Genomic DNA, 14405 nt, shown 5'->3' on the forward strand with positions numbered 1-14405 from the left:
CCATCCTGGGTTCAGGGAGGCTAGAGAGGCTAAATCAGTTGAACCAGTTCAAGCTTATCTTGTCAGTTCAAGGGTCATTTCCTGGTCAAGTGTCCAGGTCTACTAATCTGCGTAATTTGCATATGTTAAAGAGGGAGGGTAGGGAAATAAAGAATGTAGACTAATCCTAACTCAGACAAGAAAGACAGAACTAATTAACTTCACTTTTGCTTCTGTATCCTTACTATCCTACCTATATAAACTGTATAACTTAAGAAAAATATGTAAAAAAAAGTAAAGAATATAAACTAACCATAATTCAAACAGGGGTGGAGGAGCTCTTTACCCTCACTCCTGCTTCTGTATCGGTATGAGTACTCCTAGTGATCACTGCACCCACTCTCTAGAGGAGTGTAATAAATGCCTTCCTCTGTCCACTCTGGTCCTGAGTTCTTTGGGTGAGAATGGGCAAATCACATGGATCCTCCTAAGGTTATGCTAACAGGAAAGCAATGAGCTGTGGAAGTATGTCTTTGGCTTACTTTCTAACCCTGCCTTGGGGAGTCCTGTGATCCCCACAGTGGTGTTAAGGGGTCTACCACTTGGGGCTTCCTCAGACCTGTGGTCTGCACAACCTTCTTAAGGGGCCGTCACTTGGGTCTTCTGGCCCTGTGTCAGGAGCCTTGTGATCTTACCACCGTCCTAAGGGGCCATCGGGCCTTCCTCAGGGTCTAACCCCTGGGAAGCCCTGTGGTCCCCACAGTTAGAAGGGGGACTACCACTTGGTCTTCCTCTGAGAGTCCTACGGTCTACACAGCCTTCCTTTGGGGTTATCGCGTGGTTCTTCCTCAGGGCCTGACCTTGCCTAGGGAGGTCCTGTGATCCCCATAGACTAAGGGACCATCAGCTGGTTCTTCCTCAGGGATTTGGCCCTGCCCAGGAATTCTTGTGATCCCCAAAACCATGTTTCTCATACTCTCCAAGAGCATTTTTCAGCATGAGTCCTTTGGGATTTTCTTGGATCATTGTCTTGATCAGAGTAGCCAAGTCATTCATAGTTCTTCATCATACAATATTGCTGTTACTATGCTCATGTATGTCTTTCCAGGTTTTTCTAAAATTATCCTGCTTGTCATTTCTTACAGCACAACAATATTCCATCACAATCATATACCACAACTTGTTCACCCATTCCCCAATTGATGGGCATTCCCTCAATTTCTGATTCTTTACCACCACAAAAAGAGCTGCTAAAATATTTTTGTACAAATGGGTCCTTTTCCCTTTTAAAAAATCTCTCTGAGACATAGACCTAGAAGTGCTATTGCTGGGTCAAAAGGTATGCACAGTTTTATCAGTTTTATAACACTTTGGGTATAGTTCCAAATTGTTCTCCACAATGGCTGGTTCAGTTCACAACTTCACCAACAGTGCATTAGTGTCCCAGTTTTCCCATATCCCCTCCAACAGTTATTTTCCTTCTCTGTCATATTAGCCAATCTGATAGGTGTAAGGTGGTACCTCAGAGTTGTTTTATTTTGCATTTCTCTAATCAATAGTGATTTAAAGTATTTCTTTAATATGACTACAGGTAACTTTGATTTCTTTGTCTGAAAATTGCCTCATATCATCTAACCATTTATCAATTAGGGAATTACTTGTAGTCTTATAAATTTGACTCAGTTCTCTATATATTTGAGAAATGAGGCCTTTATCAGAGATACCTGCTATCAACACTACTTTCTCATTTATTTCCAACCTCTTCTTGTCTACTGGTTATTTTCCGACTGCCTATAAACATGCCCATGTCCCTGCCAACCTTCAGAAAATGTCATTTGATCTTCTGCTAACCATTATCCCATCTTTCTCCTGTCTTTTATGACTAAATTCCTTAAGAAGGTTGTTTACAATAAGTGCTTTCACTTCCTTTCCTCTTACTCTCTTTTTAACTCTCTGCAGTATGGCTTCCAACATCATCATTCAACCAAAACTACTCTCACCAAAATTATTGATGGTCTTTCAATTTCCAAATCTAATGACCTTTTTCTTAATCCTCACCCTTCTCAATGTCTCTGTAGTCTTTGACACTGCCAGTCACCCTTTTCTTGATACTCTCTTCTATGTTTCCATAACACTACTCCCTCCTGGTACTTCTCCTATCCATATGATCACTCCCTTTCAGTCTCCTGTGCTGGATCTTTATTCATGTTATGCTGCTAACTATGAGTGTCCCATGGGTTTATGTCCTGAGCCATCTTCTCTTCTCCCTCTAAGCTTTTTCAACTTGGTGATCTTATCAACTCCCATGGATTCAATTATCATTTCTATGCTAATAATTCTTAAATATATTTATCCAGTCCTAACCTCTCTGCTGACCTACAGTCTCACGTCTTCTATTGCCTATTACAAATCTTGGATTGTATGTCTAGAAAACATAATTCATCTTTCTCTCCAAATTCTCTTTCCTTCTGGACACTTTTAATATTATAGAAGGCACCACCATTATCCCAGTTACCGACTTGGAACCTAGGTGTCATCCTTGATTCTTCACTCTCTCTCACCTCCATATCCAATCTATTGCTAAGATCTATCAATTTTACCTTCATAACATCTCTTGCGTATGTCCCCTTCTCTCCTCTGACACTGTGATAGTCATTGGCTCATGCCTGGTCTACTGCAATAGACTGCTGGGTGCTCTGTCACAAATTTCTCCCCTCTCCAATATACCCTCCACTCAGCTATCATTGATCTTCCTAAAACACATATCTGACTATATCAATGCCACCCCCAACCCCACCCCCACACACTCAATAAACTCTATCGGCCCAGTCACCTCCAAGATCAAATATAAAATCCTCTCTTTGAAATTCAAAGCTCTTTATAGCCGGAGCTCCCATCTTTCCAGTCTTCTGATACTTTATAACCCATCACTCCTATTCCACCACAGAATGGCAAGGGCTTCCTTGATGTTCCTGGAACAAGACATTCCACACCTCCTAGCTCTGGGCATTTTTGCTGACTGTCCCTCATGCCTGGGACTTTTTCCCTTCTTCTCTTTGTCTTCTGTCTTCCTTGCTTCCTTCAAGTTGCAGCTTAAAGCTCACCCTCTCTAAGCAGCCCTTCTGGATCTCCCTTAATTCCAATGCCTTTTTGTTATTGATTATTTACAACTTAGCCAACATATAGCTTGCTTGTGCACAGTTTTTGAATGTTGTCTTCCTGATTAGGCTTTGAAATCCTCAAGAGCAAGGACTCTCTCTTACCTTTCTTTTGTATTTAGCATAGTTACTTCCTCTGGTATTAAATGTTTATTGACTGACTGACTGACTGACTTCCTGAAGCCCCCTACTCCTTTTCCTCTCCCCCCTCTCATCTGAGGACTTTGGCTCTCACTTTGCTTTAAAAAAAAACAGAACTGGGGGCAGCTAGGTGGCACAGTGAGTAGAGTGCCGGCCCTGGAGTCAGGAGGACCTGAGCTCAATTCCGGCCTCAGACACTTGACACACGTACTAGCTGTGTGACCTTGGGCAAGTCACTTAACCCCAATTGCCCTGCCCCCCCCAAAAAAAAAACAAAAAAAATCCTGAGGCCATTTATCATGTTTCCTCTTCTCTCACACTCTTCATCTCAAAACCCTTTGACATTATTTACCTCTTCTCTGTTCCTTTTCCCAAATCTCTGATAAAGAGTTTGCCCTTTTCCTTGTCAAAGCCAACCTTTCTACATATGTATTTCATTCCATCCCTTTCAGTCTTCTTGAGTGGACTGTACATCTAGCACCATTTCCTCTCCCATTACACCCAAGCTAAATCTTCAACCTCTCACTATAAACTGATTCCTTCCCTCCTTCCTTCAAACACACTCAAGTCTTTCTCATCAGAACAAAAATAACAAACAAAAAATTTCCCTGAACCCTACCCATCCTCTTAAATTATCTACATTTGCTGCCTCTACTTCCTGTCCTACCACTACTTAACTCTTTGCACTCTGGCTTCTGACATTGATGGGGTACATGCTCTGGGAAACTCCTTGATCTCTCCTTGAATCTTCCCACTTGATCTAGCATTCTCTTGAGGCCATAAGCCTTTCATTATCCCTATGCCCAAATCTCTGTTACCTCTGGATTGCCTCCTGCTACTTCCTACCCTTGATCTTATCAAAATCCCATTCTCTTGGTTTCCGGAGCCTGATCTCTAGGCACCCCAGCCTCCTGGCCACTCCCATCAAGATCCTCCCTGGACACCTTCTCCAGTCACCCCAGACTACTTGGCCACCCCTAGACCCCTCCCACAGTCTTTCTGTACATAAGATCCATCTCGCCTCCATGAAGGTGCTCAGATTCAATCTGGCCTGCTTGTCAATACGAGCATCACGAACACTCAGATTCTTTAAGAATCTACCTAATATGGCAGATTTTTAATTTTTTCTTTGGCTGAAAGAAGGCTTGGGTCGAATTCATTCAGGCAGGACCTGGAGTGTCACTATTTTGGATTCCCAGGAAGAACTCCTAAATCTCAACATTATCATCATTTATCTGAAACTCCTCTCTGCAGAGTTAATGGTTTCTTAGTTGTCAGATCTGATGGTCTTCTCTCAGGCCTCGTTAGTCTTAATCCTTCTGCTGTATCGACATTGTTGACCACTATCTTTTATGGGACATTCTCTTCTCTCTGGGTTTTCCCGACTCTACTTTCTTTTGGGTAGCTTCCTACCTCTCTGATTGCTCCTTCTCATTCTCCTTTACTGACTTCTCTTTCACATTGTGCCTAGGTTTTGTCCTGGGCCCTTTTCTCTTTTCCCTCTACTAATTTCATTGTTTCGGATGGGCTTAACTATCATTTCTGCACAGATAACTCCAAGGTCTATATATCTAGACCCAGCCTTTCCTTCAAGCTTTAGTTCTGCATCACAAATTACTTAATATACATTTCAAACTGGATGTCCTGAAGATGTCTTAAAATTCAGCATGTCTAAAACAGAATTCAATATTTTTACTTCCTTTGAACCCTCCCCTTCCCCGCCCCTACTTCCAAACCACTCTATGCCTATTGAAGGAATAAGTGTCTCTGGTTCACAATTCCCATATTATCCTAGATTCCTCATTCTCCCTCACCCCACATACCAATCAGTTGACAAGTCTTGCTATTTCTGCATTCACAATACCTCTCACACCTGTCCCCTTCCCTCCACTCACACAGCTAACACCACAGTTCACACCTTCATAATCTCTCACCTAAATTAATAGCTTTTTAACTGACCTCTGTGCCTCATCTCTCACCACTCCAGTCCATCCTACACAGTGCTGTCAAAGTAATTTTTTTTAAGTAATTCCCCTGCTCAATAAACTCTATTCTCCTCCTATTGCCTCAGATAAAATAGAAACTCTTCTGTTTGGCTTTTAAAGCTCTTCATGATCTGGCCTCAATCTATCTTTTCAGTATCACTGCACATTACTCCCCCTCCCACATTCTGTGATCCAACCAAACTGGTCTTTGCTCTGTTCATTCACAATACTCCATCTTCGATCTCTATGCTTTGCCCTAGCCCACAATCCCTCCATATCTCTGCTTTGTAGAGCCCCTTTCTTCCTTTTACATGCAGCTGAGGAACTATCTTCTACACGAAGCTTTTCTTTATCCCTCAAGTGCTAGCACCCTCCCTAGCAAAACTCTCTTGTATTTAACTTCTTTGCACATATTTGTATTTATTGACTTTATGTTTATGATGTATATGTGCTCTTTGTGTATGTTCCAAGCTTCTTGTGAATAGGGCCTCTTCCATTCTCTGTGCTTGTATCCCCAGCGCCTAGCACATAGTAAGCACTTACTTGTTCATTGATTGATTCTATAAAATGCTACTTTTTACAATTTGCTGAGCTCACTGGAGCTTAAATCTTTTCTTGTAGTTATTTTGCCTCACTTCTACTCTGGCTAAGGAATTATAGATGGAAGAGTTATGAGGCATTCAGAGACTCCCTATGTTACCTAGATGGCTATCAAGACAAGTTAACAGGCAAGGAGCAAAAGGTAATGCAGACATTTCACAGAAGGCAAGCTGAAAGGCAGGATAGCACTGTGAACAGGGACTGGTTTGGAAAGAAAAGGTTTGGTTTCAAGTTTGAATCCACCTCTACAAGCCACATGACCATGTGAAAGCCACTAAGTCTAATTACCTTTCTTTATCTGTCAAGTATGGCTAATGCTTCTTTTACTATGCCTGGAGAAAAGTATTGAGGATATCTGATAATGATATGTAAGCATGAACTATTCATATTGTTCATATGTTTCTCTATGAATCATATTGATTTTGGGATGTAAGATCTGTAAGATCCCATTAGCCTTGGGATTCTACCTCGTCACTACCCTCAGTCTCTCTGAAGGGTTATGAACTCCAAGCCTCCATTGAAGGAAAATCCCAGGTCAAACATCCTTTCTTTTCTCACCATCTCACCTGGGCTACTTTGGCACTTTTCTGACTGATTCCTCCATTATGCGCCCACATTAGTTACCTCTGCACCCCACTATGCCCCCTCTTTTCAGCTTCTTTTTGTAATTTGTCTTCCCCCATTATATTGTAAACTCTCTGAGGGCAAGAACTGTCTTTCTTTTTTCATCTTTGTATCCCCAGCACAGTGCCTGGCAAATAGGCGTTTCATAATGTTTATTGACTGACTGACTAGGGGCACTACAGAAAAATAAAGAAAAGCAGCATGAAATTATTTTTTTTAAATCCTAATATTCACCACTCACTTGGTCAGAGCCACAGTCACATTCTTCACCAGCTTCCAGGATGCCATTACCACAAGTGGAAGTTCTGTAAGATGGATCTAATTGTGGTCGATTCTGAAGACATTCAGGCTTTTTTGTTGATACAAAATTCTTAAAGTCTGCCATACTACAGGTACTAAATACTTTCATACCACTGGACCTCCTAAAAATAAATTGGATCATCAGGTTTCTTTCTTTAAATCCAGTCCATGTATTTTTCCTAAAATGTAACATTACAGAATCTACAATATGTAGTTCATGCTCAATATTGCTATGTTAAATTTCCCAAGAAGTATGGAAAAGGGAAACTTCCAACTGTAGGATGGCTTGAAGTTATATTATGAGAATACGCTCAAATTGTTTAGGTTGGGGGGGGGCAGCTAGATGGTGCAGTGAGTACAGCACTGGCCCTGGAGTCAGGAGGATCTGAGTTCAAATCCGGCCTCAGACACTTGACACGTACTAGCTGTGTGACCTTGGGTAAGTCACTTAACCCCAATTGCCCTACCCCCACAAAAATTGGTTAGGTTAATTTTTTAGTTTCTCATCTGCAAATTGAGGTGATGGACTACATAATTTCTGTATCACTTCCTACAAATCCTAAGAACTAGATATTTATAAAAATAATTAATTAAAATTAATAATTATAAAGCAAGAAGTACTGGTTCATAATTCCAAAGGAATTTTTTAAAAGTTACCAAGGCTAGAATGATTAACACTAAAATTCACTGCTATTATAGAACAAAGGAGTACTACTTTTTTTCCTTAGGAGAAATTTTTTTTGTTTAGATCTGACTTTATTTGTGTGAAAAGTATTTTTTTAGTTTTCAATATTTGTTTTTATAAAATTTTGAGTTCCAAATTTTTCTCTCTCCCTTTGTCCCTTTCCCCTTCCCCAAGACGACAAGCAATCTGATATAGGTTATACATGTACAATCATGTTAAACATCTTTTCACATTATTCATATTGTGAAAGGAGAAACAGAACAAAAGGGGAAAACTGTGAAAAAAATAGTACACTTCCATCTGCATTCAAACTTCATAGTTCCTTATCTGGATATAGACAGCCTTTTCCATCATGAGTCTTTTGGAACTGTCTTACATTCTTGCTTTGCTAAGTCTATCATAGTAGATCATCACACACTATTATCGTTACTGTGTACAATGTTCACCTGGTTCTGATCACTTCACTCAGTAACAATCCATGTAAGTCTCTCCAGGTTTTTTTTTCTGAAATCTGCCTGCTCATCATTTTTTATAGTACAATGCATTACATTATATTCATATACCACAACTTATTCAGCCATTTCCCAATTGATGGGCATTACCTCAGTTTCCAATTCTTTGCCACCACAAAAAGAGCTGCTGTAAATATTTTTGTACATGTAGGTCCTTTTCCATTTTTTATGATCTCTTTGGAATACAGACCTAGTAGTGGTGTTGCTGGATCAAAGGGTATGCACAGTTTGATTGCCCTTTTGGCATAGTTCTAAACTGCTCTCCAGCATGGCTGGATCAGTTCACAACTCCACCAACAGTAGACATTAGTGTCCCAATTTTCCCATCTCCCCTCCAACATTTACCATTTTCCTTTTCTATCATATTAGCAAATTATCAAATTTTATTTGATTATCAGATTTGAGGTGATATCTTAGAGTTGTTTTATTTGCATTTCTCTAGTCAATGATGATTTAGAACATTTTCAGAAGTTTTATTTTTAATATATTTTATTTATTTCACTAAATATGTCTGAATTACATATAAAAATTTCTAACTTTTGCTTTTTTAAAATTTTGGGTTCCAAATCCTCTCCTTCCCTTCTGCCCCTCCCCTCCATGACAAAGCAAGTAATATGATACCTATTATACACACGAAGTCATGCAAAGCATATTTCCATATTAGCAATCTTGCAAAAAGAAACACAGACCAAAAAGGAAAAGGAAAAAAAGAACGTTTTAAAAATTATGCTTCAATATGCATTCAGAACTCATCAGTTCGTTCTCTTTCTCTCTTTCTCTCTCTCTCTCTCTCTCTTTCTCTCTCTCTCTCTGGAACTAGATAGCATTTTTCATCATGATTCCTTTGGAATTGTCTTGGATCATTGTCTTGGTTCTGCTCATTTCATTTTGCATCAGTTCATATTAAGTCCCCCCAGGTCTTTCAGGAGGCATCCTGCCTGTTATTTCTTATAGCACGATACACCATAATAATGTGCCACATCTTTTGCTCAGCCATTCCCCTCTATTTTCAATTCTTTACCACCACAAAAAGAGCTGCTATAAATGTTTTTGTATATATAGGTACTTTTCTTTTTTCTTTGATTTCTGTGGAGTACAGACCTAGTAGTGGTATTGCTGGGTCAAAGGGTATGCAGTTTTTATAGCTCCTTGAGTATAATTCCAAATTGTTCTTCAGAATGGTTGGACTAGTTCACAACTCCACCAATAGCACATTAGTGTCCCAATTTTTCCACATCTCAAACATTTGTCTTTTTCCTTTTCTGTCATGTCAGTCAATCTAATATATGTAAGGTAGCACCTCAGAGTTGTTTTAATTTGCACTTCTCTAATACCTTTGACTTCTTCTGAAACCTGCCTGTTCATATCCTTTAACCCTTTATCAATGGAGGAATAGCTTTTATTTTTATAAATTTGGCTCAGTTCTCAATATATTTGAGAAACAAAGACTTTATCAGAGAAACTTGCTATAAATATTTTTGCCAGTTTCCTATTTTCTTTCTACTTTTGGCAGCATAAGTTTTGTTTGTGCAAAACTTTTTTTTTCATTTCATGTAGTCAAAATAATCCATTTTACTTCCCGGAATCTTTTCTATTTCTTGCTTGGTCATAAACTCTTCCCTTAGCTATAGATCTGACAGGCATATTTTTCCTTGCTTTTCTCATTTAATTATGATGTCATCTGTTATACCTATATACATTTGGACCTTATCTTGGTATACAGAGTGAGATGTTAGTATATCTTTACTTTCTGCTACACCGTTTTCCAATTTTCCCAGAAATTTTTGTCAAATGTTGAGTTCTTTCCCCAAAAGCTTGGATCATTTGGGTTTATCAAACACTAGATTACTATGGTCATTTACTACTGTGTATCATGTACCTAATCTATTCTACCACTCTATTTTTTAGTCACTATCAGATTGTCTTGATGATTACCACTTTGCCAAATAATTTGAAATCTGGTACTGCTATACTACTTTCCTTCACATTTTCTAAATAATTCTCTTGATATTCTTTTTAATCACTTAATTTTTATTTTATTTTTCTCAATCATGTGCAAACAAAAATTTTAAACATTTTTTCTGAGTTTCATATTCTTTCCCTCCCTTTCTCTCCTCCCCCATCCTTAAGAAGGAAGCAATTTGATATGCCTTATGTGGGGGCAGCTGGGTGGTACAATGGATAAAGTGCTGGGCCTAGGGTCAGGAAGATTCATCTTCCTGAGCTCAAATCTGGTCTCAGACACTTACTAGCTGTATGACCCTGGGCAAGTCATTTAATCCTCTTTGCCTCAGTTTCCTTATCTGTAAAATGAGCTGGAGAAGGAAGTGGCAAATCACTCTAGTATCTTTGCCAAGAAAACACTAAATTATGCTTCAGCCTGCATTCAGAGCTCATCAGTTCTCCTTCTCTGGAGATAGCATTTTTCATCATAAGTGCTTCAGAATTGTCCTGGATCATTGTATTGCTGAGAATAGCTAAGTCATCCACAACTGATCATATTGCAATATTGCTGCTACTGTGTACAATGTTCTCCTAGTGTTGCTCACTTCATTTTGCCTCAGTTTATGTAAGTCTTCCAAGGTTTTTCTGAAAGCATCCTACTCATCATTTCTTACAGCGCAATAGTATTATATCACAATCACATGAAACAACTTGTTCTGCCATGCCACAAATGATGAGCATCCCTCAATTTCCAATTTTTAGTAGTACAAAAAGAGCTGCTATAAATATTTTTGTACATGTAGTACATTTTTCCTTTTTCACGATCTCTTTGGGATATAGAGCTAGTAGTGTTATTACTAGGTCAAAAGGTATGCACAGTTTTACAGTCCTTTGGGCATAATTCTAAATTGTACACCAGAATGGTTGGATCATTTCACAATTTCAGTGATACTGTATGAGTGTCCCTATTTTTTCACATCCCCGCTAACATTTGTCATTTTCCTTTCCTTTCATATTAACCAATCTAATAGGTTTCAGATAGTACTTCAGAGTTGTTTTAATTTGTATTTCTCTTATCAATTGTGACTTAGAACATTTTTTATATGACTATAGATAGCTTTGATTTCTTCTCTGAAAACTTCCTTTTTGACAATTGGGGAATGACTTCTATTCTTATAAATTTGACTAAGTTTTCTATGTATTTAAGAAACAAGGCCTTTATTAGAGAAACTTGCTATAAAATTTTTCCCCCAGTTTTCTGCTTTCCTTCTAATCTTGGCTGCATCAGTTTTGTTTGTGCAAAACTTTTTTAATGTAATGTAATCAAAATTATATATTTTACATCCAGTAAGTCCATCTATCTCTTGTTTGGCCATAAAATCTTCCCTTATCCATAGACTGAACAGGTAAACTATTCTATGCTCCCCTAATTTGCTTACCATATCACCCTTTATCTAAATTATATATACACATTTTGACCCTATCCCATTATACAATGTGAGATATTGGTCTATACCTAGTTTCTGCCAAACTGCTTTCCAGTTTTTCCCAGCATTTTTTGTCAAATACTGAGTTCTTGTCCTTAAAACTTAGATCTTCGGGTCTGTCAAACACTAGATTACTATATTACTATGGTCATTTTCTACTATGTATTGTGTACCTAATCTATTCCATTGATCCACCACTCTACTTCTTAGCCATTACCAGATTGTTTTGATTATTATCATTTTATAATACAGTTTGAGTTCTGGTTCTGCTAAGCCACCTTTCTTCACATTTTTTTCACTGATTCCTTTGATATTCTTGAACTTTTTTCAGATAAATTTTGCTCTTACTTTTTCTAGTTCCATAAAATAAGTCATTGGTAGTTTTATTGGTATGGCACAGAATAAATTAACTTAGGTATAATTGTCATTTTTATTATACTGGCTCAGACTACCCATGAGCAATTAATATTTTTTCAGTTGTTTAAATATGTCTTTATTTGTGTAAAAAGTGTTTTGTAATTGGATTCATATAGTCTCCAGATTTCTCTTGGCAGGCAGACTCCCAAGTATTTTATATTGTCTGAAGTTATTTTAAATGCAATTCCTCTTTCTATCTCTTCCTACTGGGTTTTTGTTGATTGTATATCTGATATCAGTATATCATATACTGATGATTTATGTGGGTTTATTTTATTTCCAGGAATACTTTGAAAACAGATGTATTATAGGCATATATATGTATATATATACATATATATATAATATATAGAATTGATAACAGATATCAACAATTACAAATGTAAGTTAAGAGTGTTTGATCAGGGGAGTCTTTGATCAGTTTGATGAATTACTCCACCAAATCAACAAGCATTATTAAGCATTTACTCTGTGCTAGTCACTATGCTAAGCACTGGGGATAAAAAAAAAGGCAAAAAAAACCCAGTCACTATTCTTAAGGAGACTAAAGTATAATGGAGGGATGCAAAAAATAAAAGGGAGATGAAAAGCAGGGACCTGGGGAAGGAGAAGGTACAAATGTGGGGGTAATGTGGTGAAGTCCTAATAGTCAGAAGCGAAACCAAGAGAAGACAAAGGAGAGCTGGCCTTGGCCATTCCTCAAAATCGAACTTCTAAGAGGAATTCACTGATGAAAGAAGGGGGCTGCAGGGGTATAGGAATATTCTCTACACAGGAAAGAAGGAACATCCCTAGTGAGAAGGCTGACCTGCAGGTCAGAATCCTATCAGCCTGATGAGATTACAGGGCATGGGCCTTCATTTGGAGACATCTGAGAGACATATCCCATGGAACGCAGGTTTGTCCACTGGTCCCTTGATGATAGTTCACAGGGAATTAAAGATGATTCATGGCTGAGGCTCAAGAAAATGGACTCTTTTCAGAGGAGCCACCCCTCTCTGTGATTTATAAAAGCAATCTTACAGACCACCTCTTAATTTCTATATCTCATTCTATTTTTTAAATTAATTTTCTTTTCTTTTCAGATCCACATTCTCTCCCTTTTTCCTCACCACCCTAACCCACCCAATTGAGAAAGTAATAAAAAACAAAACCTCTATTATTGTATAAATTGTCCCCCTCATTCCACTCACTAACCATGAGGATATAACAACTGCAGCTGCTATTGATCATATAAACGAATATAAAAATGTTGCTAAATTCTATATCACAAAGGGATTTAATGTTTTGGTCAGCATAATAAAAAGTGAAGTTACTTCATTATCAAATTATGGAGCTAAAATGCAAAAAAGGGGGAGGGAAGTGACCAAACGAACATATTCTAGCCAATAAGTCTGATATTATAAACATAATCAATTATATTGCCAATTTGATAAACAGAAAATACCAAAAAAACCAAACAAGTACATAGTAGATGCAGATAAATATAAATGCAAGGATGAATGACAACAAATTAAAGCCTATTATATCAAGAGTGGAAGAAAAGGGAAATTTTTAATATAACGACATATTTTAAGCAATAAGAGATTCACTGCAATCTGTCAATTTAGAAAATGGTATTGCTGTATATTTATATCATATCAGAATACTTCTGATTCTGAATACTTCAATAATAAATTTTATAAGTATGCATTATAATTAAAAGGTTATATAGCCTTATGTTTTGAGGAGCTCTTAGAGATCATCTAATCTTAACCTCTCATGTAATATTTTCTCAATTTTTTCCTGCTTCCTTACTCTGAGAGATCAGGTGTTCTCCTTCTTCCACTAAAGACGGAGCAAAAATTATTGGGGTGGCCTACCATAACACAGAAATAATAAGACACTGAAATAGATTACTAGAGAATGTTCCTAAATCCTTATTGTTGGAGATATTAAAAATAACAGGCAAATCAAAAACAAAAATTCACAACATAAAAAGAGATAAACAAGGAAATTAAATTATACTGAAAGTAACCAAAGACAACAAACTTATATACTCCAAATGCCCTAATGTCTAAATACATAATGGGAAAAATTAACTGAATTATAAGATACAGACAGTAATGCAATAGTGACAGATTTCATTGTCCCTCTCTCAGTTTTGGGCAAATCTAACAAAAATATAAACAAAAGAAAAACACAGAATTGAACAAATTGCTAGAGAATGTTGCTCATTATATCAAAAAAACATCACAAATTCAGAGATTTCCCCCAAGAGGAGGAGCTAGTAACACCATAACAACTGCAAGCAGAGACTTAAAGGAAATGAATACATTTTTAAAAGGGACTCCATGAGTACCTAGAAGACATGAATCAAGTAATAAGAACTGAAATTAAAACTAGGGAGGAAAGAATTCAAAGGCAAATAGGTAGTTTAGAAGAGGAAGTAGTCAACCTTATATAAGAAATACATCCCTTGAAAACTCAATTAACAAAGCAGAAATCATGATCTAACAACAACACGAAGACTATATATTTCAAGAAATAAATGAAACCTGCCCAGATCTATTGGAACAATTGGACAAAGAAGA

The 14405-nt window shown here is 37.5% G+C and overlaps 1 protein-coding gene across 1 annotated transcript in view; it reads right to left on the reverse strand.

Moving 5' to 3' along the window:
• Positions 1–14405, reverse strand: part of LOC118842518 (disintegrin and metalloproteinase domain-containing protein 2-like) — a 132713-nt gene that overhangs the window by 32676 nt on the left and 85632 nt on the right. The window contains exon 12 of the mRNA XM_036749996.1: positions 6729–6909. Coding sequence (XP_036605891.1) covers positions 6729–6909 — 181 coding nt within the window. The remainder of the gene's footprint in view (positions 1–6728; positions 6910–14405) is intronic.

The sequence above is a fragment of the Trichosurus vulpecula genome, chromosome 3, assembly GCF_011100635.1.
Source record: "Trichosurus vulpecula isolate mTriVul1 chromosome 3, mTriVul1.pri, whole genome shotgun sequence".
In the NCBI taxonomy this organism is placed as follows: domain Eukaryota; kingdom Metazoa; phylum Chordata; class Mammalia; order Diprotodontia; family Phalangeridae; genus Trichosurus; species Trichosurus vulpecula.